Raw genomic sequence first — 26,863 nt, 5'->3', positions numbered from 1 at the left:
TTGAGTTTACTTACTTATTTTTGAATTAGGTACAGTCGCCATCAGACATATATATCGTATCGGCCATGGTGTTCACAATATCTGAACATGCACTCTAACGCCCTAACAATAGAGGCGTGTTCAGATATTTGCGAGCACCTGAAATGGAGACTGGATGATTATTTTAAGTCCTTTGCCCATAATGTTTTCTTAAACAGATGTTGGCCATCTCAGTTGGCGAGATAGGAACACAATCTGATATAGGAGACACGATTATTTACAGACTGCAGCGGTTGTAGCATGGTCGCATTTTTATCGCCTGTCACGTGATGATTCCTAGTCTATGCGTTCTAACGAGTATGTAGAAAAGTGCTAAAGTGACAGGCATAGTGACAGGCGACAAACCTACCATGCTACCACCGCAGGTGTGTATAAGTGTAGGTTATACAGTCATCTGATAACGTCCAGACGTCTAGCGATAAAGCTTCATTCCCATAACAAGGATTTCACATAAAATGATAGTACGTTGATATTGAAGTCAAGGACACATGGTTGGTCTGTGGTTCGGGTTTCAAAAAGAACATACTTTACTGTACGTACTTAACTCGAAAAATGGAACTATCATTCAAAGTCATCATTTAAAAGTCAATTCAACCAGCAAACATAAGAAATCAACTCAAAATTTTGCATTAGATTACTTTGCCTCACATGTGAATAAAATGCAACTTTGCTATCGGTTTTTGAACAATCAAGAGAACCTTTACCAGTTGGTGTGGTGAATTTTTTTTGATGTAATGTACCTACATAGCTTAGGTACCTACCTAAGCTACTTATTAAAAGCATCAAACCAAGAAGTGGCTGAAAGAACGAGGTTTTTAAAATGGTATTTTTTGCGTGGTTTTAGGAGTTTAGAGAGGGACCTCTATACATCCATCTTAGATATGGTACCTACATTCATATCTAAGGCTGCATTCTGATGATTTTGGATATCTCGCCCGCTTAGCTACTTTTGCTGTTGCCCGTACATACTATCATGGATCAAATAGTATTGAGTCAGGACTCCTGACTTTGGATTCACCACTTATATCAGTTTGAAGTGTCAATCATGAATATCCAGTTTAAGTTTCCAATATAGGCCACAAGATGGCAGACTACGATACAACGCGCATGGTAGCAGCCTCCTAAATCTATTTCAGATATAACAAAAAACACATTTAATAAACATAATTTATATTTAAAACTTCAACTTAGTCTCAAACATAGTTAATATCCTTTCAACTTCAACTGTTCTCTCCTTCAAAATCCCCATCTCTTCTTCACTCAGCACCGCACTTTTCTTCCCCGCATTTTTCAACAAGAAGTGTTGTATGAACAGCCTCAGACTTTCTCTGAACATGTGGAGTTTCGGTGACTTTGCCAGTAGACTTTTTGACGTTTTATTTTCATTTCTTAATTGTAGAGGGCAGCAGAGGTGCCCCTTTCTTATCAAAGTAAAGTATCAATATACATAAAGTTATTAATTCTAAAAATTACGACACAAGATGGCAGACTCACAAACGTGGTGGCATTAAAAATAACTTTGTCAGATTTATTTCTTAGTTTAAATAAAACACATGAGTTATAGATAAACATGATTTATATTTAAAACTTCAACTTAGTCTCAAACATAGTTAATATCCTTTCAACTTCAACTGTCCTCTCCTTCAAAATCCCCATCTCTAGCTCACTCAGCACCGCACTTTTCTTCCCCGCATTTTTCAACAAGAAGTGTTGTATGAATAGCCTCAGACTTTCTCTGAACATGTGAAGTTTCGGTGACTTTGCAATGCAGTAGACTTTAAGACATTTTATTTTCATTTTTTTAATGGTAGGGGGCAGCACAGGAGCCTCTTTCTTATCAGAGTAAAGTGTCAGTATACATAAAGTTATTAATTCCAAATTACGACACAAGATGGCAGACTTACAAACGTGTGGTTGCGTTAGAAATTTTAACTTTGTCAGTTGGTTTAAATAAAACACATGAGGTATAGATAAACATGATTTATATTTAAAACTTCAACTTCGTCTCAAACATAGTTAATATCCTTTCAACTTCAACTGTCCTCTCCTTCAAAATCCCCATCTCTTCTTCACTCAGCACCGCACTTTTCTTCCCCGCATTTTTCAACAAGAAGTGTTGTATGAATAGCCTCAGACTTTCTCTGAACATGTGAAGTTTGGGTGACTTTGCAATGCAGTAGACTTTGACGTTTTATATTCATTTCTTAATTGTAGGTAGTACAGGAGCCCCTTTCTTATCAAAGTAAAGTGTCAATATACATATAGTTATTAATTCCAAATTACGACACAAGATGGCAGACTCACAAACGTGTGGTGGCATTAAAAATAACTTTGTCAGATGTATTTTCTTAGTTTAAATAAAACACATGAGGTATAGATAAACATGATTTATATTTAAAACTTCAACTTCGTCTCAAACATAGTTAATATCCTTTCAACTTCAACTGTCCTCTCCTTCAAAACCCCCATCTCTTCGTCACTCAGCACCGCACTTTTCTTCCCCGCATTTTTCAACAAGAAGTGTTGTATGAAAAGCCTCAGACTTTCTCTGAACATGTGAAGTTTGGGTGACTTTGCAATGCAGTAGACTTTGACGTTTTATATTCATTTCTTAATTGTAGGTAGTACAGGAGCCCCTTTCCAGAGATGCGATTTATTTGAAATACTTCTATTTAAAATGCAAATACAAAATGCAAAATACCTATTTTGTATTTTGCATTTAAATGCCTTTTAGTAAAAAACATTTTGTATTTTATTTGAAATACTTTTCGAGATGTATTTTGCATTTTTAATATTCATTTCAAAATGCAAAATACTTTGTGATTAAGTTTAGCCAACATTACCAGTCAAACAAAATGAAATGAACGAATGACGCTTGTATTGCCGAATTTGACCGATAGGGGCGTCTGCTAGCCATGCGCGCCCTTTTTAGGGTTCCGTACCCAAAGGGTAAAAACGGGACCCTATTACTAAGACTCCGCTGTCCGTCCGTCCGGCCGTCCGTCCGTCCGTCCGTCCGTCCGTCTGTCACCAGGTTGTATCTCACGAACCGTGATAGCTAGACAGTTGAAATTTTCACAGATGATGTATTTCTGTTGCCGCTATAACAACAAATACTAAAAACAGAATAAAATAAAGATTTAAGTGGGGCTCCCATACAACAAACGTGATTTTTGACCGAAGTTAAGCAACGTCGGGCGGGGTCAGTACTTGGATGGGTGACCGTTTTTTTGCTTGTTTTGTTCTATTTTTTGTTGATGGTGCGGAACCCTCCGTGCGCGAGTCCGACTCGCACTTGGCCGGTTTTTTTTCTTTGGTCAGAGTGCGCGCCTTATAGCCGTTTAGACTCGCGGCTCGGCTCGCGGCGCGTCTCGTGGCTCGCCGCGACACACTCGCATTCGGCCTGTCATTCGGTTATAAACCTTATGCCGTGCCGTTAGTGTTTAAATTATATTAGCTCGATGAGCTTGCGAGCCACGAGAGTCTAAACCGGCTATTATGTCTGACTAGTGTCAATATCATACGAAAACGACGAACATTATCTATTCTATGGCTATTCTAATGATAAATACCTAAAATAAATAAAAATTTCTGAGATTTGGTCAAAAGGTATTTTATTTTGAAAAAGTATTTTGAAAATACCTATTTTGCATTTAGCATTTGAAATACAAAACGCAAAACTATTTGGTATTTTGCATTTGAAATAGTAAATCTGAAAAGTATTTTGCATTTTGTATTTAAATGCTTTTTTAAAACCATTTTGTACATCTCTGCCCCTTTCTTATCAAAGTAAAGTGTCAATATACATATAGTTATTAATTCCAAATTACGACACAAGATGGCAGACTCACAAACGTGTGGTGGCATTAAAAATAACTTTGTCAGATGTATTTTCTTAGTTTAAATAAAACACATGAGGTATAGATAAACATGATTTATATTTAAAACTTCAACTTAGTCTCAAACATAGTTAATATCCTTTCAACTTCAACTGTTCTCTCCTTCAAAACCCCCATCTCTTCTTCACTCAGCACCGCACTTTTCTTCCCCGCATTTTTCAACAAGAAGTGTTGTATGAATAGCCTCAGACTTTCTCTGAACATGTGAAGTTTGGGTGACTTTGCAATGCAGTAGACTTTGACGTTTTATATTCATTTCTTAATTGTAGGTAGTACAGGAGCCCCTTTCTTATCAAAGTGTCAATATACATATAGTTATTAATTCCAAATTACGACACAAGATGGCAGAATCACAAACGTGTGGTGGCATTAAAAATAACTTTCTCAGATGTATTTTCTTAGTTTAAATAAAACACATGAGGTATAGATAAACATGATTTATATTTAAAACTTCAACTTAGTCTCAAACATAGTTAATATCCTTTCAACTTCAACTGTCCTCTCCTTCAAAATCCCCATCTCTTCTTCACTCAGCACCGCACTTTTCTTCCCCGCATTTTTCAACAAGAAGTGTTGTATGAAAAGCCTTAGACTTTCTCTGAACATGTGAAGTTTGGGTGACTTTGCAATGGGACTTGTCCTGAAATAAATGTTATTCATTCATTCAATGCAGTAGACTATGACGTTTTATATTCATTTCTTAATTGTAGGTAGTACAGGAGCCCCTTTCTTATCAAAGTAGTGTCAATATACATATAGTTATTAATTCCAAATTACGACACAAGATGGCAGACTCACAAACGTGTGGTGGCATTAAAAATAACTTTGTCAGATGTATTTTCTTAGTTTAAATAAAACACATGAGGTATAGATAAACATGATTTATATTTAAAACTTCAACTTAGTCTCAAACATAGTTAATATCCTTTCAACTTCAACTGTTCTCTCCTTCAAAACCCCCATCTCTTCTTCACTCAGCACCGCACTTTTCTTCCCCGCATTTTTCAACAAGAAGTGTTGTATGAAAAGCCTCAGACTTTCTCTGAACATGTGAAGTTTGGGTGACTTTGCAATGCAGTAGACTTTGACGTTTTATATTCATTTCTTAATTGTAGGTAGTACAGGAGCCCCTTTCTTATCAAAGTAAAGTGTCAATATACATATAGTTATTAATTCCAAATTACGACACAAGATGGCAGACTCACAAACGTGTGGTGGCATTAAAAATAACTTTGTCAGATGTATTTTCTTAGTTTAAATAAAACACATGAGGTACAGATAAACATGATTTATATTTAAAACTTCAACTTAGTCTCAAACATAGTTAATATCCTTTCAACTTCAACTGTTCTCTCCTTCAAAACCCCCATCTCTTCTTCACTCAGCACCGCACTTTTCTTCCCAGCATTTTTCAACAAGAAGTGTTGTATGAAAAGCCTCAGACTTTCTCTGAACATGTGAAGTTTGGGTGACTTTGCAATGCAGTAGACTTTAGACATTTTATTTTCATTTTTTAATGGTAGGGGGCAGCACAGGAGCCTCTTTCTTATCAGAGTAAAGTGTCAGTATACATAAAGTTATTAATTCCAAATTACGACACAAGATGGCAGACTTACAAACGTGTGGTTGCGTTAGAAATTTTAACTTTGTCAGTTGGTTTAAATAAAACACATGAGGTATAGATTAAACATAATTTGTATTTAAAACTTCAACTTCGTCTCAAACATAGTTAATATCCTTTCAACTTCAACTGTCCTCTCCTTCAAAATCCCCATCTCTTCTTCACTCAGCACCGCACTTTTCTTCCCCGCATTTTTCAGCAAGAAGTGTTGTATGAAAAGCCTTAGACTTTCTCTGAACATGTGAAGTTTGGGTGACTTTGCAATGCAGTAGACTTTAGACATTTTATTTTCATTTTTTTAATGGTAGGGGGCAGCACAGGAGCCCCTTTCTTATCAAAGTAAAGTGTCAATTATTAATTCCAAATTACGACACAAGATGGCAGATTCACAAACGTGTGGTGGCATTAAAAATAACTTTGTCAGATGTATTTCTTAGTTTAAATAAAACACATGAGGTATAGATAGATATGATTTGTATTTAAAACTTCAACTTAGTCTCAAACATAGTTAATATCCTTTCAACTTCAACTGTCCTCTCCTTCAAAATCCCCATCTCTTCTTCACTCAGCACCGCACTTTTCTTCCCCGCATTTTTCAACAAGAAGTGTTGTATGAATAGCCTCAGACTTTCTCTGAACATGTGAAGTTTGGGTGACTTTGCAATGCAGTAGACTTTAGACATTTTATTTTCATTTTTTAATGGTAGGGGGCAGCACAGGAGCCTCTTTCTTATCAGAGTAAAGTGTCAGTATACATAGTTATTAATTCCAAATTACGACACAAGATGGCAGACTTACAAACGTGTGGTTGCGTTAGAAATTTTAACTTTGTCAGTTGGTTTAAATAAAACAGATGAGGTATAGATTAAACATAATTTGTATTTAAAACTTCAACTTCGTCTCAAACATAGTTAATATCCTTTCAACTTCAACTGTCCTCTCCTTCAAAATCCCCATCTCTTCTTCACTCAGCACCGCACTTTTCTTCCCCGCATTTTTCAGCAAGAAGTGTTGTATGAAAAGCCTTAGACTTTCTCTGAACATGTGATGTTTGGGTGACTTTGCAATGCAGTAGACTTTAGACATTTTATTTTCATTTTTTTAATGGTAGGGGGCAGCACAGGAGCCCCTTTCTTATCAAAGTAAAGTGTCAATTATTAATTCCAAATTACGACACAAGATGGCAGACTCACAAACGTGTGGTGGCATTAAAAATAACTTTGTCAGATGTATTTCTCAGTTTAAATAAAACACATGAGGTATAGATAAACATGATTTATATTTAAAACTTCAACTTCGTCTCAAACATAGTTAATATCCTTTCAACTTCAACTGTCCTCTCCTTCAAAATCCCCATCTCTTCTTCATTCAGCACCGCACTTTTCTTCCCCGCATTTTTCAGCAAGAAGTGTTGTATGAAAAGCCTTAGACTTTCTCTGAACATGTGAAGTTTGGGTGACTTTGCAATGCAGTAGACTTTAGACATTTTATTTTCATTTTTTTAATGGTAGGGGGCAGCACAGGAGCCTCTTTCTTATCAGAGTAAAGTGTCAGTATACATAAAGTTATTAATTCCAAATTACGACACAAGATGGCAGACTTACAAACGTGTGGTTGCGTTAGAAATTTTAACTTTGTCAGTTGGTTAAATAAAACACATGAGGTATAGATTAAACATAATTTGTATTTAAAACTTCAACTTCGTCTCAAACATAGTTAATATCCTTTCAACTTCAACTGTTCTCTCCTTCAAAATCTCCATCTCTTCTTCACTCAGCACCGCACTTTTCTTCCCCGCATTTTTCAGCAAGAAGTGTTGTATGAACAGCCTTAGACTTTCTCTGAACATGTGAAGTTTGGGTGACTTTGCAATGCAGTAGACTTTAGACATTTTATTTTCATTTTTTTAATGGTAGGGGGCAGCACAGGAGCCCCTTTCTTATCAAAGTAAAGTGTCAATTATTAATTCCAAATTACGACACAAGATGGCAGACTCACAAACGTGTGGTGGCATTAAAAATAACTTTGTCAGATGTATTTTCTTAGTTTAAATAAAACACATGAGGTATAGATAAACATGATTTATATTTAAAACTTCAACTTAGTCTCAAACATAGTTAATATCCTTTCAACTTCAACTGTCCTCTCCTTCAAAATCCCCATCTCTTCTTCACTCAGCACCGCACTTTTCTTCCCCGCATTTTTCAACAAGAAGTGTTGTATGAATAGCCTCAGACTTTCTCTGAACATGTGAAGTTTGGGTGACTTTGCAATGCAGTAGACTTTAGACATTTTATTTTCAGTTTTTTAATGGTAGGGGGCAGCACAGGAGCCTCTTTCTTATCAGAGTAAAATGACAGTATACATAAAGTTATTAATTCCAAATTACGACACAAGATGGCAGACTTACAAACGTGTGGTTGCGTTAGAAATTTTAACTTTGTCAGTTGGTTTAAATAAAACACATGAGGTATAGATAAACATGATTTGTATTTAAAACTTCAACTTCGTCTCAAACATAGTTAATATCCTTTCAACTTCAACTGTCCTCTCCTTCAAAATCCCCATCTCTTCTTCACTCAGCACCGCACTTTTCTTCCCCGCATTTTTCAGCAAGAAGTGTTGTATGAAAAGCCTTAGACTTTCTCTGAACATGTGAAGTTTTGGGGATTTAGCGATGCGATGGAAAACCTGCAGAGAGGTCTGGAGGTCCGCGTTCATGATGATGGCGAGGAGGATTTGACGGAGGAAACGGACTGAGCTTTTGTTTAGGTCCGAGAATTCTATTACCTGTGGAAAAAGAAGAATTATGGTCGCGTTTGTGTAATAAAAAATATAGCATGGTGTTAGAAAGACAACGGTGCAGTTTTGTAACATTTTGCGGACACCAATAGGGAATATTACGCGAAACTCTGTGTAGCGCCACAGCTCCGCGCCACAGCAGCGCGTGGGGCGCCACTTCCACAATCCGTCACAATTTAAGGCACTACCGCAAACGAGAGTCGAAATTTTGTTGTCTAACCTCTCTATCACTCTTGCATATTCGAGCGATAAAGCGGCAGATAGATGAGTTTCGATTTTCGCGTTTCCGGGTAGGCCCTTTGTAAACAAACCGCCTTGATGTAGGTATCAATGTAATTATTTATTGTCTGTGAAAACTTGTCAATAAACAGTTTAAGGCACAGTATGTATAAGTTACTCTATGGTTTACGAAAGTCGGTAGTGCTGCACTCTGGCGGCAATACATTACATTAATAACCCCTATTAATAATGTTTACAAAAGGAACTTAATTATACAGATTTAAAGTTTTTGGCCAATACTAGCGGTTAAAATAACCTGCGTTACCATTGTACAGTCAAGTGTAAAAATATGAGTGCACAAATCATACTAAAAAATCAGCGAATTAAGAACTATGGGACATATTTTTGAGTAAGTTGTCTACACCCATATTTTTACACTTGACTCAGTGGAACACAATACGCTCGCAAGAATAATAATAAGTGATAATAATTGGGGCATTATCTATGAAAAGGGACCTTATTGTCGATGGCGCTTACGCCGCGCAGCGTCGCGCGGCATTGTATTTATATCGGAGCATCGTTAATAATGGCGTAAGCGCCATCGGCAATAAGGTCCCTTTTCATAGATAACGTCACAAGTTACCTTTAGAACAGATAAAGCCAGCCCCTTCTCCATAATGAGGTGTATGAGAAACTGCGCCAGGTTGGTCGTGGCCTGCTTTGATAAGCTCTCCAAATCCTTGATCTTGTCCCAAACGGCGAACTGGATGGACAGCTGAAACAAACTTTATATGTATTAGAGTCTGGCTAATGAAAGTTAAGCCTGAGATTTATAAAAACTTTTTATATGGCAACTTTTTTTCCTATCAAATAAGCTGTCAGTTTCAAGCTGTCATTTAATTTCATAGTAATTTTATTGCCAGGTGCGTTTTTTATTGAAATTCCCGCGTTATCTCAGGCTCAACTTTCATTAGCCAGACTCTAATAACTGGGCGTTTTTTTTTTGTTGTCCCCTACACTTTTTTTTCAAATTTGGGATTTTTTATGTTATTTCTACTCAGAATCACGAGCTCATTCTATCCTAATAGGAGAAAAAAAGTGTCCCAAAATTTCCATACATTTATCGATCTTTCCATTACGCGACCGCCATACAAAGTCTATGAAAAATGGTGACGGAATGGAAATAAAAACCTTGGGACACTTTTTTTCTCCTATTAGGATAGAAAGAGCTCGAGTAGAAATAACATATAAAATCCCAAATTTGAAAAAAAAGTCTAGGGGACAACAAAAAAAAACGCCCAACTGCATCCATTTCTTGAATTTTTGCTTTACAAACGCTTCACTTTGGCCCATAACAGAATGCCATTACTTAATAAAGAGTGAGCATACCCATAGTACACTAACACAAATGTAATGAAAGACGGGAGCAATTGTCATGATTTACTTCATCATCATCATCTTCCTAGCGTTGTCCCGGCTTTTTGCCACGGCTCATGGGAGCTTGGGATTCGCTCGGCAACTAATCCCAAGAATTGGCGTCTGACCTTCCAACTCAGAGGGGAAACTAGGCCTTGTTGGGATTAGTCTCCTCGCGATTTCGTCACGATGTTTTCCTTCACCTAAAAGCGACTGGTAAATAACAAAAGGAAATTTCATATACACCTAAGTTCCGAAAAACTCATTGGCACAAGCCGGGGTTTGAATTGAACCCGCAACGGATTACCGCTAGACTATCAGTGCTTAGATGTCATGATTAATCGAGTAAATAATATGCATTCTTTTAGCAATAGAAAAAAAAATTAAAAACCCCGGAATATTACACTCCAACATACAAAATGTCCTTATATGCGGTGAACTTTAAAACGTTTAAAGGAAACTATATCATGAAGCCACGTAAACGTCAGCTGCCGCTCCGTTTAGTAGTATCCGTTCGTATAAATCTTGTGCTACAGATTTATACGAACGGATACTACTAAACGGAGCGGCAGCTGACGTTTACGTTACGGTTGAACGTACCTGGTATTTCCTATCGACGTCGCACAGTTTTTGCGCCAGCACGGAGTAGTATGGGTTGTGGGTTCGTTCCTGCGTGCAACACGCTAGTAGAACGTGCACTATTTCACGCTCTTGACTGCCTTTTAGACCTAGGTGTTGGAGTTTTTCGAAAGCGTCCATGTAATCCTGAAACATATAACGAGTATAAACCTTCACTTTTACCAAAGAGAATAATTATAGTGTATAGAGAGTTACTGTTATGGTAAATTATTTATTTATTTAAACTTTATTGCATGATAAAATTTTTACAAATGGCGGACTTAATGCCTTAAGGCATTCTCTACCAGTCAACCAATGGGTCAAACAGAAAACTTATACTTAGTGCAGGATTGTAGACAAAGAGAAGAAATATGAAACACAAATCAAATTAAGTATTCTAAACAATATTCTAATTATACACTTACACATATAAGAATAACAGCAATATAAAATTACGTATATACAAGCATGCATAAATACATATATAAATATTATTGTATTTATATATGTATTGTTTTATTTGTTTTTTTTTTATTATATAAAAAAAAAATAAGTAGCCCCAGTACATTTACTGCCATCTTTTGACAGAAGAATAAAACCGTTAGAACGCCATTTGACTTTGATCCTTATTCTTTCACTGATATGTGTTAATTTGTAAATATTGAGATCAACACCATCTAGCCGAGCATAGACCAAAGGTATGGTGCAATCTTTTCGAACAATGGCCGGTCACCATCTATATCGTGCTGACTGAAGGTACTTATGGCAGGCGTGGCTCACTCCGCGATTTCGTCGCTTTGCTACAGGTATAGTTTGTAGCTTTCTAATAGACCCCGAAGCCTAATCCTATTGTCTATTGTTAAGAAAAGCCGCTCGTGCCACGTGCCACAACCACCTGCATAAAAAATCGGTACTTCGGTTACTGAGTGCCGGCGAGTCGGACGCTACAGAACCAGTCTAAAATGTGTCATCGAGATGCGTAACAAAGGCGCGTTATCGGAGAGCGCACCTACACTGGTTTTTTGAGCGTTGGACTAGCCCGCGCTCAGGTGCCAAATAGAATAATTAGGACCCTTTTTTGCAGGTAAGTAGCACGTGCGGTTTTACTGAACAATAGACAATAGGATTAGCCTTCGGGGTCTATTAGAAAGCTACAAACTATAGCTAAAAGTACATCCGTTCCGCCCCAATTTTGGGGAAAGTCATTAGCCGCGCGTGGCGCTGTCGCCACCTAGCGGCCATATCTGTGCTGATCGTAACAGACGCGTTTTGTTAGAGAGTGAGTCTTCTGTATCTAGTACTATTATTTAATATCTGGGTGACCGAGCTTCGCTCGGAAAACATATAAAAACTCGAAAATGCGCGTTTTCCCAGAGATAAGACCTAGCTAGATCGATTTTTCGCCCCCAAAAACCCCCATATAGTAAATTTCATCGAAATCGTTAGAGCCGTTTCCGAGATCCCCGAAATATATACACACACACACATATATATAAATATATAAATAAACAAGAATTGCTCGTTTAAAGGTATTAGATTCTGTGCTTATGGCTAAATTGACAACTTACCTCAGCAGCCATAATAACGCAGAAGATGCTTCTCCTAACGTCTGTGTTCATCCTCTGTTTTCTAGCAAGTTCTAGAAGCTTCTGGTCCGTGCTGGGAACTACTTTAACCTTATCTTCTGGCTTCGGTCGGTTGCCTTCCCAAGCCGAACCTACTACCCACCATTTGCCGCGACTTTCGGCTGAAAAAAGGAAATTTAAAAGTGGAAAAATTACTGTCTTGGGTGAGACTTGAACTCACGGCCTCTGGATAGATACTCCAGCGCTCTGCCATCTGAGCCACCAAGACCTCATCCGTAGCCAGCAAATCTTTCCACCATATTATGGGTCAAGGGGACCGTAGCGACATCTACCGTAAGAGTGTTACACTTCTTAAACGGCTACCGGAGTTCCAAGTCATATTGGAAATTCACCAGTTACGACGTGCTACCCATACTAATTTTAATTTTAACAAGCAGAAACGTCTGCGAACGATGCTATTAAGCTTAGAATAAATTTAAAAGTGGAAAAATTACTGTCTTGGGTGAGACTTGAACTTGATCCAGAGGCCGTGAGTTCAAGTCTCACCCAAGACAGTAATTTTTCCACTTTTAAATTTATTCTAAGCTTAATAGCATCGTTCGCAGACGTTTCTGCTTGTTAAAAATTGAAAAAAGGAATTTAAAATTTGAAATTTATTTACCAAATAAGGAAAAAATCCAGTGAAAGAATTGTTTTATGTTTATTGATGAAACGATCAGAAGAAGCAATCACGTACCTGGGAAATATTTATTTATTTAACCTTTATTGCACAAAAGAAAACCTTACAAAAGGCGGAATTAATGCCATCAGGCATTCTCTACCAGTCAAACTTTAGCCAAAGCAATATGTTAACTGCTTCAATAAAATATGTTTGGTTTATGGTCCATGCTACAGATGTGCAAGTTGCGGAAAGTTTCCATAAAATTCTATAAATTCTCGGAAATTTCATGAAACTTTCACTAGGAAATATGGGAAATTTAAAATTGGAAAGTTTCAATTCTCATACAAAAATGTAAGAAATTTTCCGAATTTTTCCTACGTTAAATTTCCGAAACATTTCGCAATTTTGGAAAGTTTCCTTAGGCACATCAGTAGTCCATGCGTTGATAGAGTTAAATCAAGTGAGTGAGTGAGTGAGTGAGTGAGTGAGTGAGTGAGTGAGTGAGTGAGTGAGTGAGTGAGTGAGTGAGTGAGTGAGTGAGTGAGTGAGTGAGTGAGTGAGTGAGTGAGTGAGTGAGTGAGTGAGTGAGTTTACCTTTGAGTAAATCTTCAAGTGTGATATTGAGCGGAGTAGCATAGTTCCCTTTCCTAATGATCCCTCGGACGGTTTTCTTCAGCTGATCAACGAAACTAGGGTCGTAGTTCGGTATCTTGTTCAGATTGTTATTTTTCACGGCCATTAGGACTTCTAGGAGGAACTTTATTCGAGACCTGGAAATTGAAAAAGTACTTTTTTAGGGTTCCGTAGCCAAATGGCAAAAAACGGAACCCGCATGGATTCGTCATGTCTGTCCGTTCGTATGTCACAGCCACTTTTTTCCGAAACTATAAGAACTATACTGTTGAAACTTGGTAAGTAGATGTATTCTGTGAACCGCTTTAAGATTTTCACACAAAAATAGAAAAAAAAATTTTTTTCATCAAACCCATACGTGTGGGATATCTATGGATAGGTCTTCAAAAATGATATTGAGGTTTAAAGCTGTAGTACCACGATCCCGACTATCTGTCGTCCGGCCTGGGAACGGGAGCATAAAATACCCGAGAGTCGGGTTTTCGGCACTGAATGTGTTAAATATGTTTTTCTACCCCGTACTTTTATTTGCCATTTAAAGGGTCATGCACACACATTTAAACCCCTATCTTATAGTTGTCAAGACAAGTCTTTAGTCTATTCCCCAAAAAAGTATTTGTGCATACACGCAGTATCTTTTTGGCACTTTTACGATACTTCGTGTAATCACCACTTAAAAAATATTGTATGAAATACATTGTTGCCAACCTAATTTTAATTGTCATCTCTGACAGATGAGTGAATATATAGACATGTTTTTTTTATTTCATTCATTCTTTTCCCGCCCGTATCCTCCATTCTTTGCTACTTCTTGATTGAAAAATATTTGTTAAATTTACAATTTTTTTTCAAAGTAGGTAAGTGCTTGGTCGTAGAAAAAGTATTGTACGCAACGTTGTTTAACTGAGTCAAAAAAATACTCGTGGCGTCTTTATTATTCGGCTTCGCCTCAAATTGTTACTCACGCCAATGGCCTTTTTTGACCTCTCTTAAACAACGGTTGCATAATAGTATTTTATGCAACCGTTGTTTAAGAGGGGTCAAAAAAGGCGAGTGGCGTGAATAACAATTTGAGGCGAAGCCGAAAATTGTTAATAAAGACGCCACGAGTATTTTTTGACTCAGTTAAACAACGTTGCATACAATACTTTTTCTACGACCAAGCACTTACTTTGAAATAAAATTGTAAATTTAACAAATATTTTTAATTCAAGAAGTAGCAAAAATGGAGGGTACGGGCGGGAAAAGAATGAATGAATGAATGAATGACATTTAAAATAAGGTTGGCAACACTGTATTTCATTCAATATTTTTTAAGTGGTCATTACACGAAGTATTGTAAAATCGCCAAAAACATACAGCGTGTATGCACACATTCTTTTTTGGGGCATAGACTAAAGACTTGTCTTGACAACTATAACATAGGGGTTTAAGGTGACGGTAGAGGTGGGTAAATTTTCAGATTCTGTCAATTTACCCCATTTCACACACAAGCGCACTTCACGCACACTACCTCACTTTACTGGGACAGGTCATTGACCCATCAAGTTTTTTTTAAGATAGCGTTTTGAGTTTAGTGGCCTCCTTTTAGGAAAAGCGTTCCATTGAAAGAAGAAAGAGAAACAATACATTTAATCTTGCTTTCCTTGTCTGTTCATGTCACACGTGACGTATTTAAATTCTAATAATTCATTTGGTTGTTGACAATTTTCTACATTATGGCTTTGTCGAGATACGCGTTTTCTAAAGTTAAACCGAATAAAACCAGATGTCATTAAGTCAGATGTAAAATTTTATTTACTACTCTATACGACTTTTCATAAGGCTCAAAATCAATTAAATGAGAATTTAAATAAATAAAGTTCCGGCAGGGTGCAAAATTTAATTAAGGCGGACAAAATAAAATTTGAAAATATATGGAAACAGTGTTGGCTAATGTACCCCTAATATCTTTACCGATTTACTTTTATGTGGTATATTCGCCTTTTGTTTCACTATTAAATTAATACAATTAAAATAAAAAATATTATACCGGTATTCCACCGGTATTATTTCAGTGCTGAAGCGATTATCTTCGATCGTAGCCTTGATAATGTAGGTGTTGATAGTTACTTACGGCGGTAGGAGCGGCAATGAACCCCGTGCAGAGTAGAACGTGAGGTGCGTTGGGATAAGTGCATATATCTACTTATAATTCTTTGGCTGGTTGGTAACCCTCTATATTTTATTTTTTGTTTTACTGTTATTAGGTTAAGGGAGTTTTAGGGAGTGAAAAAAAAATGATTTTCGTTTTATGCGCTCGCGTGATTGCCGATGGATTATAATTAGACAAAAGAACTTGTTTTCCACGCATCGAATGTAGATCCCTATGACACTTCCTCCAAGTCTTGTCCAATAATGTTTATACCGTATTTTAATTACCTACCTTAAATGTTACATTTCTAAATATTTTTTTTGTGCTATACATACTTCAAAAAAATCGCTGGAGGCCTAGCGGTAAGAGCGTGCGAATTGCAATTCCGGCTCGTACCAATGAGTTTTTCGGAACTTATGTACGAAATATCATTTGATATTTACCAGTCGCTTTTCGGTGAAGGAAAACATCGTGAGAAAACCGGACTAATCCCAATAAGAGCCTAGTTTACCCCCTATGGGTTGGAAGGTCAGATGGCAGTCGCTTTCATAAAAATTAGTGCCCACGCCAATTTATGGGATTAATTGCCAAGCGGACCCCAGGCTCCCATGAGCCGTGTCAAAATGCCGAGACAACGCGAGGAAGATGATGATGATGTGACACATACTTCCAAAAAAATCTACAAATATTTTACGTGACAACTGCTTATAAGTAAATATTATGTAGGTACACTTATAAAGTATAAAGTAGAAAATATCTTATAGGTACATAATATAAAAACCGATCATGTACGAGTAGGATTCACTATGGGTTCCACAGTTACACATTTTTATTGCATATTTTTTGTTTAAGACCAACTCACCTATTATAGGACATAGGTCTTCCATTAATCTTTTGGCGTTGAACTATTTTTTGTATATGTATTTATGTAATACAATTCTGAGTTAGGTTATGGTACATTTTTGCTCACCTACTTATAATTATGTATTATATCTGATATGTCACATGATACCAAAAATCGCCGCAAAGTTAAAAGTTCATTTATTTACGTTACTCATCTTCGGATGACCGACTTACTACTTCCTTACTTGACATACGAGTATGTGTACTAAATTTCAATTGAACTAGTCCAGTAGTTACGGTGAAAATTGGCTTTAACAAAATGGCAGACACACGAGTGATCTTATAAGGGAGATTATTTTCCTTGAGTGAATGGTATGCATTTACCCCAATGCACCTCACGTTCCACGCGGCGCGGCGTAATCTGGCCCCTATTTCACCACGGTGACAGGTACGACAAAAACATCACTGTTATTGACGCCATAGGCATCCATGGACTACAGTTACCGCTAACACTGATTTAAACTTTCACGATTTTTACACATTATTAAATTGTACAACGGAACCGCAAAACGTTCAAGCGGATAAACAAGACCAAGTGCGGGTAGTTCGAAAAACTCGCGCGGTTAGAAGATGCTGATGTCAACTTAAGCCAGTCTTCTCCGAGACCACGGGGACAACGCCGTCCTCGAAACGTCGGAGGTAAATCTTAAAACTTAGATACGCGATTAAGTCCCGTTGTACAATTTAATAATACAGTTACCGCTTACCATCGGGCGGGCCGTATTCGTGTTTGCCACCGTCATTGTACCTATTTATAAAAAACATTATTATATCGGATAAAACAGACATTTCTCTCGCGAAAAAATCTTGTGACAATTGTCACAAGATTTTTCAAAGAATTTTCGGTAAGTCTTGACAGGAAATGAGTTCTGTGTCGCAATTTCGATACAGTTGCCGTGTTTCTTGTGACAATTGTCATTAGCTTCGCAAAATAAGAATTTTTTAGTGGAAATATAATGGAGTTTATTTATTTATTAAAATGTTGGTGGCAAACAAGCACATCGCCCGTCCGATGGTAAGCGGTTACCGTAGCCTATGGAGGCCTGTGACGTCAGCAACAGTGATGTCGACAACTGTCGCACCTGTCACCGTGGTCGTGGTGAAATAGGGGCCAGTAAGTACCTAATAATCGCAGTGGTCTTAAGTGTCACAGACCCTACTGGCGCTTAAGTCCTTTATGACAATTTCTGCCTATTTTAAATTGTTCAAAAAAAAAAGAAACCGAATAATTATATCGGACTACCGAATTTTCACGAGAATCAGTTGAGAAATGTGATATGCAAAGGAGAAGAATTCGGACATACGAAAGCATTTTTGCCCAAGTTGAAACGGAGACCTTCGCCAACGCTCGGTCAATGATGGTTTAGGTACAGCTAGCTGCAGAGAAAAGGTACCACCCCTGCATACAATTATCTATCTGGTCGTACCTTTTCTCTGTAGCTGACTGTACACCTATAAAAATGGTTGTCCCTGCTGCTGTAATTTTATACCGGTACCGTACTTTGTATTTCAACCGGTATAGTTTTACCTTCAAAACGAACCGGTATTGATAAATAATAACGGTACCATACCGCTTATACCGTAAAGAAAGCATGATGCAGTCTCTGCTTTGCACAATTATTGTGTGGACAAAATTCTTATAATCACCGAAACGTACATACCTACGCACATAATGTCATTGAAATAAAACATTGTTATTTTATAGTAAATTTATATAATACTCGATATATAACACATAACAATAACCAGACCGCAGCGGTATTAGCCTGTAAGCTTCATCTCTTGTCTCCAAATCCGCAAAAACTAGTTAGTACTAAATGCTGGTCTTGCTGTTATTTTATTCTTGAAGATTATGGCTTGTTTCTTGATTATTGAGAACAGCACGTAATCGCACACATATAGACAGAACGAACGGTAACAAAGTAGGTGTAGACACTAAGACTTTCAGGTATTAAACGAATTACGCTTCGTATTAATAGGTAAGTAATATTTAAATGAATATATAATATTCTCTAACGTAAATACAAGATTACAATTGACATCAAATGTCATTGACGTACAGAAGTCATATACTTTTTTTTAATGACGCAAAATTGATACCAGCATAATGAAAATCAATCCCAATCAGTAAAACGAGTCTTTAAACTTTTTTCATTTTAAGCGGGTTTTGAAGGAACAAGTTACTTAAATTCAATTGTAATCGTATTGTTTTAGGATAGTTTACTGCTGTTTTCGATCGTTACGACCTGTAAATAACAACAAATCAAATTTTAAATAAATTTATTTACCCTATTTTTTGAAATACAATTTATCTACTGGTATACATTTTCGTATGCGTATATGATGAAATGTCTAAATAATGTCAAAAACGAGCTACGACGACGTACCATCGACGTACACGTCTGCTTCGATCCAAGGCCAGCGGCCATCTGACTCGAAGAAGAATTTTGAGTGATGTCGTCAATGTATGGAAATTGTACGAAAGTTTACATTTGGGATTGAATTTCTGTGTTGTATTTGTGAGTAAAAATATAAGTAGATAATAATTTGCTAGTTTAGTTATCTAGCTTTCAAAATCACACAACAACTCAATTACTGTTAAAGGCAAAACTGTAATGCGTGTTGCTCAAACGGAACTCCATATTTTGATTTTTGGATACTTTTAGTGTCGATTTGTAGAGAATTACAGCAAATAAAAAATATTATGCCGTGAAGAGCCGGTACACGACTTCTTCGTGAACAAATTTACGTATAATTTAATGCAGTTATTAAACATTTCTTGAACAAATTGATTGCATAAAGTGAGCTCTAAATCGAAAACGTCATATACCGTCCCCTTAAAGGTGTGTGTACGACCTTTTAAATGACAAATAAAGGTACGGGAGTAGAAAAAATATGTTTAAATATTTCAACTTACCCAGCCTGATCGCCTCCTTGCACGGCACTCGCACACTTTTGCGCGTCCTGTATGAAAGCCTTCAGGGCTAACGGCTCGTCTTTGCGTAACGAAGCCCCGGCGCATCGGAACGCGCATAACACGCAGTCTATGCTTTTCTCGGTTTGATTCAAAAGTAGGCGGTTGAGAATGTCGTATAGGAGAGGTGCGTGGAAAATCTGCAAGTACGATGTTTTTCGTTAGTAAAAACTTTTCTAAATATTTTGTTATGATGGTGCCGAATCTAGTTTTTTTAAATCATTTATTTACATAATAGAAGCGCTGGTGGCCTAGCGGTAAGAGCGTGCGACTTGCAATCCGGAGGTCGCGGGTTCAAACCCCGGCTCGTACCAATGAGTTTTCCGGAACTTATGTACGAAATATCATTTGATATTTACCAGTCGCTTTTCGGTGAAGGGAAAACATCGTGAGGAAACCGGACTAATCCCAATAAGGCCTAGTTTACCCTCTGGGTGGAAGTTCAGATGGAAGTCGCTTTCGTAAAAATTAGTGCCTACGCCAATTCCTGGGATTAGTTGCCAAGCGGACCCCAGGCTCCCATGAGCCGTGGCCAAAATTCCGGGACAACGCGAGGAAGAAGAGAATAGATAAATGCAAGGGTACTACGAGTATACTTAGCTAAATTAATAACTAGCTTAAATCTATAATAGGCCTTTGAGGCAATAGGCTACATGACTAATTTTTAGGGTTCCGTAGCCAAATGGCAAAAAACGGAACCCTTATAGATTCGTCATGTCTGTCTGTCCGTCTGTCTGTCCGTCCGTATGTCACAGCCACTTTTCTCCGAAACTATAAGAACTATACTGTTGAAACTTGGTAAGTAGATGTATTCTGTGAACCGCATTAAGATTTTCACACAAAAATAGAAAAAAAAACAATTAATTTTTGGGGTTCCCCATACTTCGAACTGAAACTCAAAATTTTTTTTTTCATCAAACCCATACGTGTGGGGTATCTATGGATAGGTCTTCAAAAATGATATTGAGGTTCCTAATATCATTTTTTTCTAAACTGCATAGTTTGCGCGAGAGACACTTCCAAAGTGGTAAAATGTGTGTCCCCCCCCCCCTAACTTCTAAAATAAGAGAATGATAAAACTAAAAAAAATATATGATGTACATTACCATGTAAACTTCCACCGAAAATTGGTTTGAACGAGATCTAGCAAGTAGTTTTTTTTTTAATACGTCATAAATCGCCTAAATACGGAACCCTTCATGGGCGAGTCCGACTCGCACTTGGCCGTTTTTTTTTTATGGTATCAATCGATCGGGTTTGTTTTTAGGATCAAATGTCTATATGGAACCCGTTGCATTAAAGTAACACAAAAGTCAGAAATTGTAGTCAAAGTCCGACAGTCGCACTTCACTCGCGAAACGCCCTATACAAAACGGCCAGAGGCCGTGACGTCATCGCCCATCTTGTAGTATGGACAAAACAAGAAAATTGCGTTTTTGTCGGTGAAATATTGCGTTTATGTATATAGTTGCTATACAATATTTTTTTGGATGAAATGTAAGGAATCGAATGGTACCCTTACTTTTATCGTTTTTGGAAGTTAAAAAAAACTTAAATTTTGAAACTTTCAGGTCCTGTAATTTTGTAATTTTTCAATATTTTATTTTAATATCCACATTATTGTGATAAATTGCTCGTTTGCTATCTATTTTACTAGATTTTGTTATAAAATTCAACATGTGTCATCATCCCTATTATGTACCAAGGATGCTGGCGGCATTTCCTCGCTGTATCGCAATGCTGATACGTTGTGCGAGGAAGCCGCCAGCTCTTCGGTCACTCTTTATGTATTAATATTAAAATCTAATTTCATTTATTTTAGATTTTAATGGACATAGTAGCTAGAAACAGTTTAATATAATATAATTTAGTTTAATATTAATAGGGTACTGCCTATTAATATTACTGCAATGTTTTGCCGCTAGAGTGCAGCACTAGCGCCTTTAGTAAACCATAGAGTAACTTATACATACTGTAACTTAAACTGTTTTTTGACAAGTTTTCACAGACAATAAAATATGACATTGATACATCAAGGCGGTTTGTTTACAAACTACCGGGAAACGCGAAATCGAAACTCAGCTATCTGCCTCTTTATCGCTCGATTATGCAAGAGTGATAGGGAGGTTAGATAACAAGATTTCGACTCTCGTTTGCGGTAGACCCTTAGATTGTGACGGATTGTGGAAGTGGCACCGCCTACGCAGAGTTTCGCGTAATATTCCCTATTAATTAAAAGGTACTTTACCTTGAAACTATACAGGTAAGCGAGACAGCAAACAACGTTGTCTAACGTTTTATTCTCCATGGGCTGCGTTGTTTGCGTCAGACGGTCGAATATCGTGCACAATGCTTCTAAGAAGTGAGCTCCTGAAATTAGAAAACAATCAGCCATTATTATCTGTTATTATTTTTGTAACCACTCTTGATAACCAATCAGGGCAATCAAATTAGCTATAGATGGTCAAGCAAATCTTGTCAGTAGAAAAAGGCGCGAAATTCAAATTTTCTATGGGACGATATCCCTTTGCACCTACATTTTTAAAATTTGTCGCCTTTTTCTACTGTCAAGATCTGGTTGACCAAGTACATAAACTAATTATTTTTAAAAGCGTTTTTCGATATTTTTTAATAAAAAGACGGGGGGGGAGGGAAGAGAGTTGATATGGCCAATATACATTGGTGGACCTTATTACAAAAGGCATAAGGTCCACAGATGTACAGTGGACAGTGTGGACGATGGTACTTACCAATTTCCTGTCCAACATTGGCATGTAACACTCCAACTAAAGCGGCATGCTCGGCCTGAAAAAATATAAATAAATAAAATATAAAGTCATTTATTGTAAATAAAGAAATTAGACTTATATCGACCGGGATTACCTTTTGTATTGTTTTCAAGCTCCCGATAATTCGACGCTGTTACATGCATCTTGTTCACGGGTAACTGACAGTGGAGGTTGGTGTGTGTTTAATACATAAACCGCCGCAAACTGCTTCTAACCACAGACCACAGAGAGACGCGCTGACAGAGTGGCGGCTGTTGCTAGAGTAGAGGGTCTCTATGGACGTGCAGGCCCAGTGGAGGTTGGTGTGTGTTTAATACATACCTGGAGGCGTAGAGGCGCACTCACGGTGCCGCAAACTGCTTCTAACCAAAGACCACAGAGAGACGCGCTGACAGAGTGACGGCTGTTGCTAGAGTAGAGGGTCTCTATGGATGTGCAGGCCCAGTGGAGGTTGGTGTGTGGTTAATACATACCTGGAGGCGTAGTGGCGCACTCACGGTGCCGCAGACTGCTTCTAACCACAGACCACAGAGAGACGCGCTGACAGAGTGACGGCTGTTGCTAGAGTAGAGGGTCTCTATGGACGTGCAGGCCCAGTGGAGGTTGGTGTGTGCTAGCTTGTTTAGGACACCTGACAAGAAAATAATGATTTTAGGATCGAAATGAAAATCACTTGCAATAAGGCAGTTACCCGTATTTTTATTAGTGTGGATATTCGATTCGATCCCTTTAAAACATAAAGCCTTTATGATAAAGGTAGTTTTTTGATTGGCAAATTTAGACCCCTACGACTATGGGGTTTGAGTTGTTTGACCAAGCTTTAGTTTGATTTGATATTTGCGGCTTAGGTGTATTTTATAATTGGTGATGTGTTTTTTATTGCTGTATGTAAATTCCATGTTGACGTGTAAATGTGCCCTTGTGGCCTATTTGCTGAATAAATGTTGATGTTTGATGTTTGAAGCAGTACCATCACTACGTTGACAGTCAAACAGCTTCAATCGGCTATGATGGGGTGAGGTACATAATATATTGTATATTGAATATGTAGATGTTTTTTCTTTTCTGTATGAAGTACTAATAAAACAAATTCTATGGTAGTGCTTATATTGCGGAGTAGATAAGTACCTATTAATGAAGGAATATGAAATTACGTAAGATATTTTCGCCTCTGTTTTTGATCCATATAAAGAAGCACTTTCAGAACATACACATTGTAAGAAGCACTCACTCTTGATTTGTCGTTTTAGTTGGGCTGTCGCCTGGTCAGTTGTAGCCTCCTTGTTTCTCAAATGAGGTGGAATGTAGGCACCTTTGTCTTCCTGAAAATATTATAATTTAAAGCTTGAAACACAGAACATAACTATTTTACACAGAACAAAACATTACTTCTTTAAAGTTTCAATATCTGGGAAACCAAGCTTTGCTCGGAAAACATATAAAAATTCAAAAATGCGCTTTGTCCCAGGGATAAGACATAGATCTAGATCGATTTTTTGCTCCCGAAAACCCGCATAAGTATAGCTAATTTCATCTAAACCGTTAGAACCCTTTCCGAGATCCACGAAATATATATATAAATAAATATACAAGAGTTGCTTGTTTAAAGGTATAAGATGAACTTCCTGCCAATTCGGGTTTCAATATTTTCAATCCAATCTAACTGTGAGTGAGACAATTTAATTAAGATTTACCTTTATAACATTTCCTTCTTTATCCCTCTTACGTCCATAAATATCTTCCCACACATCTGGTTTCTCTTTCACCTTCTCCTCAATTTCATCTTTTTCATCCCCAAATTCATCTCCACTCCCTAAATCATCATCATCAGACAGATGTGACACTTCATCATCACTGAACATTTTGGATAGTTCTTCTTCTGAAACTACCCTCTCTTTGCCTTTTTTCTTTTCTGGTATTTTTGGGACTGGGTCTTCTTTTGATTTCTGTTTAGATTTTAATGATTTTGTAGGTTTTTCTGAAAGGAAAAAAAATAGTAGGTATTTCATATCATATCAAACTAAAACAATAGAATACATAACTTCCTAACAGTTAAGTCAATATTATTCTTATTTATTTGAGTAATGCCTGTCCAATGTATTAAATTAAAAATTTAATTTCCTAAAAATATTCTCAACATATTTTTTTTTGTTTGCATATTTGGGGTTTCTGTTTGGCTAATTAGTCGGCTAAATGATAAAAAGCTTTTAAAGATACACATACCTTCAGGTTCTTCATCAGAATCTTCTTTATCACTTAAATCATCACCATCTTCATCATAATCACTATTTTCATCAACCTCATCATCATCCCCACTCTTATCTTCATCCATTTCATCATCATCATCATCATCATCATCAATATCACTCATATCATCTTCATTGGCATCACCATCACTGCCAAGATCACTATTTTCCTCACTAAATTCATCATCATCACTATTTTTATCCTTTTTAGTTTTAGTATCTTTAGTTTTAGCATCCTTAGATTTTTTTTCTTTATTTTTCTTTAATTCTTTCCCGGTGACAGCTGCCAGGTCCTCCTCAAAGTCAGATTCACCCTCAACATTGGCCAAATGTTTCTCGGCGGCTACTATTTGTTCTGTTGTTTGTCTGTCACAGATTTCTAGTACATCTTAGATTTAAATATTAAGGAATATTTTTACTTTATGCTTATATTAATTTTCTATAAAATTATATTTAAAGACAACTAGCGACTCACCCCGGCTTCGCACGGGTTAACAAATTATAGATAAACCTTCCTCTTAAATCATTTCTACTACTATCTATTAACAAATACCACATCAAAATCCGTTGGGTAGTTTTAAAGATCTAAGCATACATACAGACAGACAGACAGCGGGAAGCGACTTTGTTTTATACTATGTAGTGATTAAAAAAATAGGTGATTAGAAAAAGCTTGCCATGTAAGCCTTCTGATCCATGTTTTTACATAGTGTTGAGTTTCAAATTTGATATTTTTATTTAAGGTAGTTTTTTCCTATTATTTTAAATGTAGGTACTTGTGAAACGTTCTATACCCTTCCAAGCTACCTATCCTTTGCCAACGCGCACAAAGCCGTATTACCGTCTCGCTTCACGGCAGTTCTATGAGACGCCATCTTGGCGAATCAGTTCCTAAACGCATCTTCTAATTGAAATAAATCAAAATGTAATGTGAAATTAGCAAAAACTGTTACAAACGGAGTGAAAGTGGCACAGGTGTACTGACGCTGAAGTTTGGGAAAGGTTTTATAAAGTGCTGGCCAGCTGAAGAATCCTACAACGAGATCACCAGGTATGTGCGCAGGCATTTCTCCTAATCCTTAAATCTGGGCGTCAAACAAGTACTTTCTTATTTTAATTTCCTAACATACAGTCCACTTAAAATCCCTTCTGGTGTCTTGAGTGCTCCCATACATATTTCCCCGCGTATTTTTATTTCCGCATAAATATTGGTTTAAAGGCACTACCACATAGGTAAATGTAAGAGAATTTAGTTTTTAATGGGCTTTAAAAAAATAATGTTGTAGTTTTACATAACCATGGCGGTTTTTTTTAAACATTCCCAATGTTTTTGCTCTGTTATGATATATGTACTTCAAAACTTTCAACCAACACAAAAACACTAAGCCTGTAGTTTTGGTAGTGCAGTTTGTAAAAACTACTGCGTTTACAGGTTTAGTACTTTTTACGGACTGCACTTAAATAATAACTAATCAACAAATAAATAAAAAGGATACAATCAAGACCATCATCCTCAAAGAACTTCTTCTTATTTTTAACCTTGTTCAACCCGAGCTGCTTTTCCAGTTTCTTTATCATCCTGTCCTCTTCCTCATTGGCTTCGAGGAATATCTTCCGTCTCTGTTCCTCCATCTGAGCTTTGAGACGGTCAGCTTCTTTCTTCTCCTTTTTACGCTCTTTTTGAACAACATCAATTGGCAATGGTTGGGATTTCTTTTTCTTCTAAAATAAAAAAAAAAACTTTTTGTTTATGTTATAATTACTGGAATAAGAATTGATGAAAGATATGTTTCAATTCAACATTATTACTTTACTTCATTTAAAGGCCTAATTTAGCATGTTGAAGAGCGCAATGTTTGGTAGTGTCAATAACAAACTATGAAAACTACAGAAATTATTTTGAAATTGCTTTCTATTAATAAGCTTCTATTTACCTTAACTTCTAAATCAGGGTCTGGGGAATCAGCAGGTCGCTTTACAAACCTTCCTGGTGTATACTTTGGTTGTTCTGGGACAGTTTTCTTCTTTAAATAATGCTCCTGTCTATGAACTTTCTTTTGCTGCCTTTTCTGTTTGCGCAAAGCTTTGCGGGTGTTAGGAAAACTTGCGCGTGCTGCTTGTTTTGGTTTCTTCATGATATCAACTTTATAATTAATGCTTCGAGGAAGAAATAAACGTATTGTATTTTTAAATCAAGAGCTTTCAGGTCAGGTTATTAAAGAAATTCACGAACTGTCAAATTGACAGTTTTATTCACATGGCCTATTCTGTTTAGAAATCGCTATAATTTTAAATTGAATTTTTACTTCCATAAACATGGGTG

At 37.0% G+C, this 26,863-nt stretch overlaps 1 protein-coding gene across 1 annotated transcript; it reads right to left on the bottom strand.

Moving 5' to 3' along the window:
• Positions 1-8,052: 8,052 nt before the first annotated feature.
• Positions 8,053-26,726, bottom strand: LOC134653940 (nucleolar MIF4G domain-containing protein 1 homolog). The gene is made up of 14 exons (XM_063509309.1): positions 26,475-26,726; positions 26,037-26,262; positions 24,518-24,928; positions 23,989-24,272; positions 23,526-23,616; positions 22,768-22,925; positions 22,256-22,310; positions 21,754-21,875; positions 19,449-19,645; positions 13,456-13,631; positions 12,183-12,361; positions 10,597-10,761; positions 9,224-9,355; positions 8,053-8,349 (listed from the first exon to the last, which is right to left on the bottom strand). Exons 1-14 carry the CDS (start codon positions 26,673-26,675, stop codon positions 8,053-8,055), a joined length of 2,694 nt encoding a protein of 897 aa, XP_063365379.1. The 5' UTR covers positions 26,676-26,726.
• Positions 26,727-26,863: the final 137 nt, after the last annotated feature.

The sequence above is a fragment of the Cydia amplana genome, chromosome 14, assembly GCF_948474715.1.
Source record: "Cydia amplana chromosome 14, ilCydAmpl1.1, whole genome shotgun sequence".
Taxonomy (NCBI): domain Eukaryota; kingdom Metazoa; phylum Arthropoda; class Insecta; order Lepidoptera; family Tortricidae; genus Cydia; species Cydia amplana.
Note: the sequence above shows the minus strand (reverse complement) of the source record. Positions and strands in the feature narration are given on the sequence as shown.

Excerpts from the sequence above, each read along its gene's own strand:
- LOC134653940 (XM_063509309.1), bottom strand. The coding sequence starts at position 26,675 with ATGAAGAAACCAAAACAAGCAGCACGCGCAAGTTTTCCTAACACCCGC. Across the intron at positions 26,263-26,474 it reads ACCCTGATTTAGAAGTTAAG|AAGAAAAAGAAATCCCAACC; the intron begins GTAAATAGAAGC and ends TTTTTATTTTAG. Across the intron at positions 22,926-23,525 it reads ACTAAAACGACAAATCAAGA|GTGTCCTAAACAAGCTAGCA; the intron begins GTGAGTGCTTCT and ends TTTTCTTGTCAG.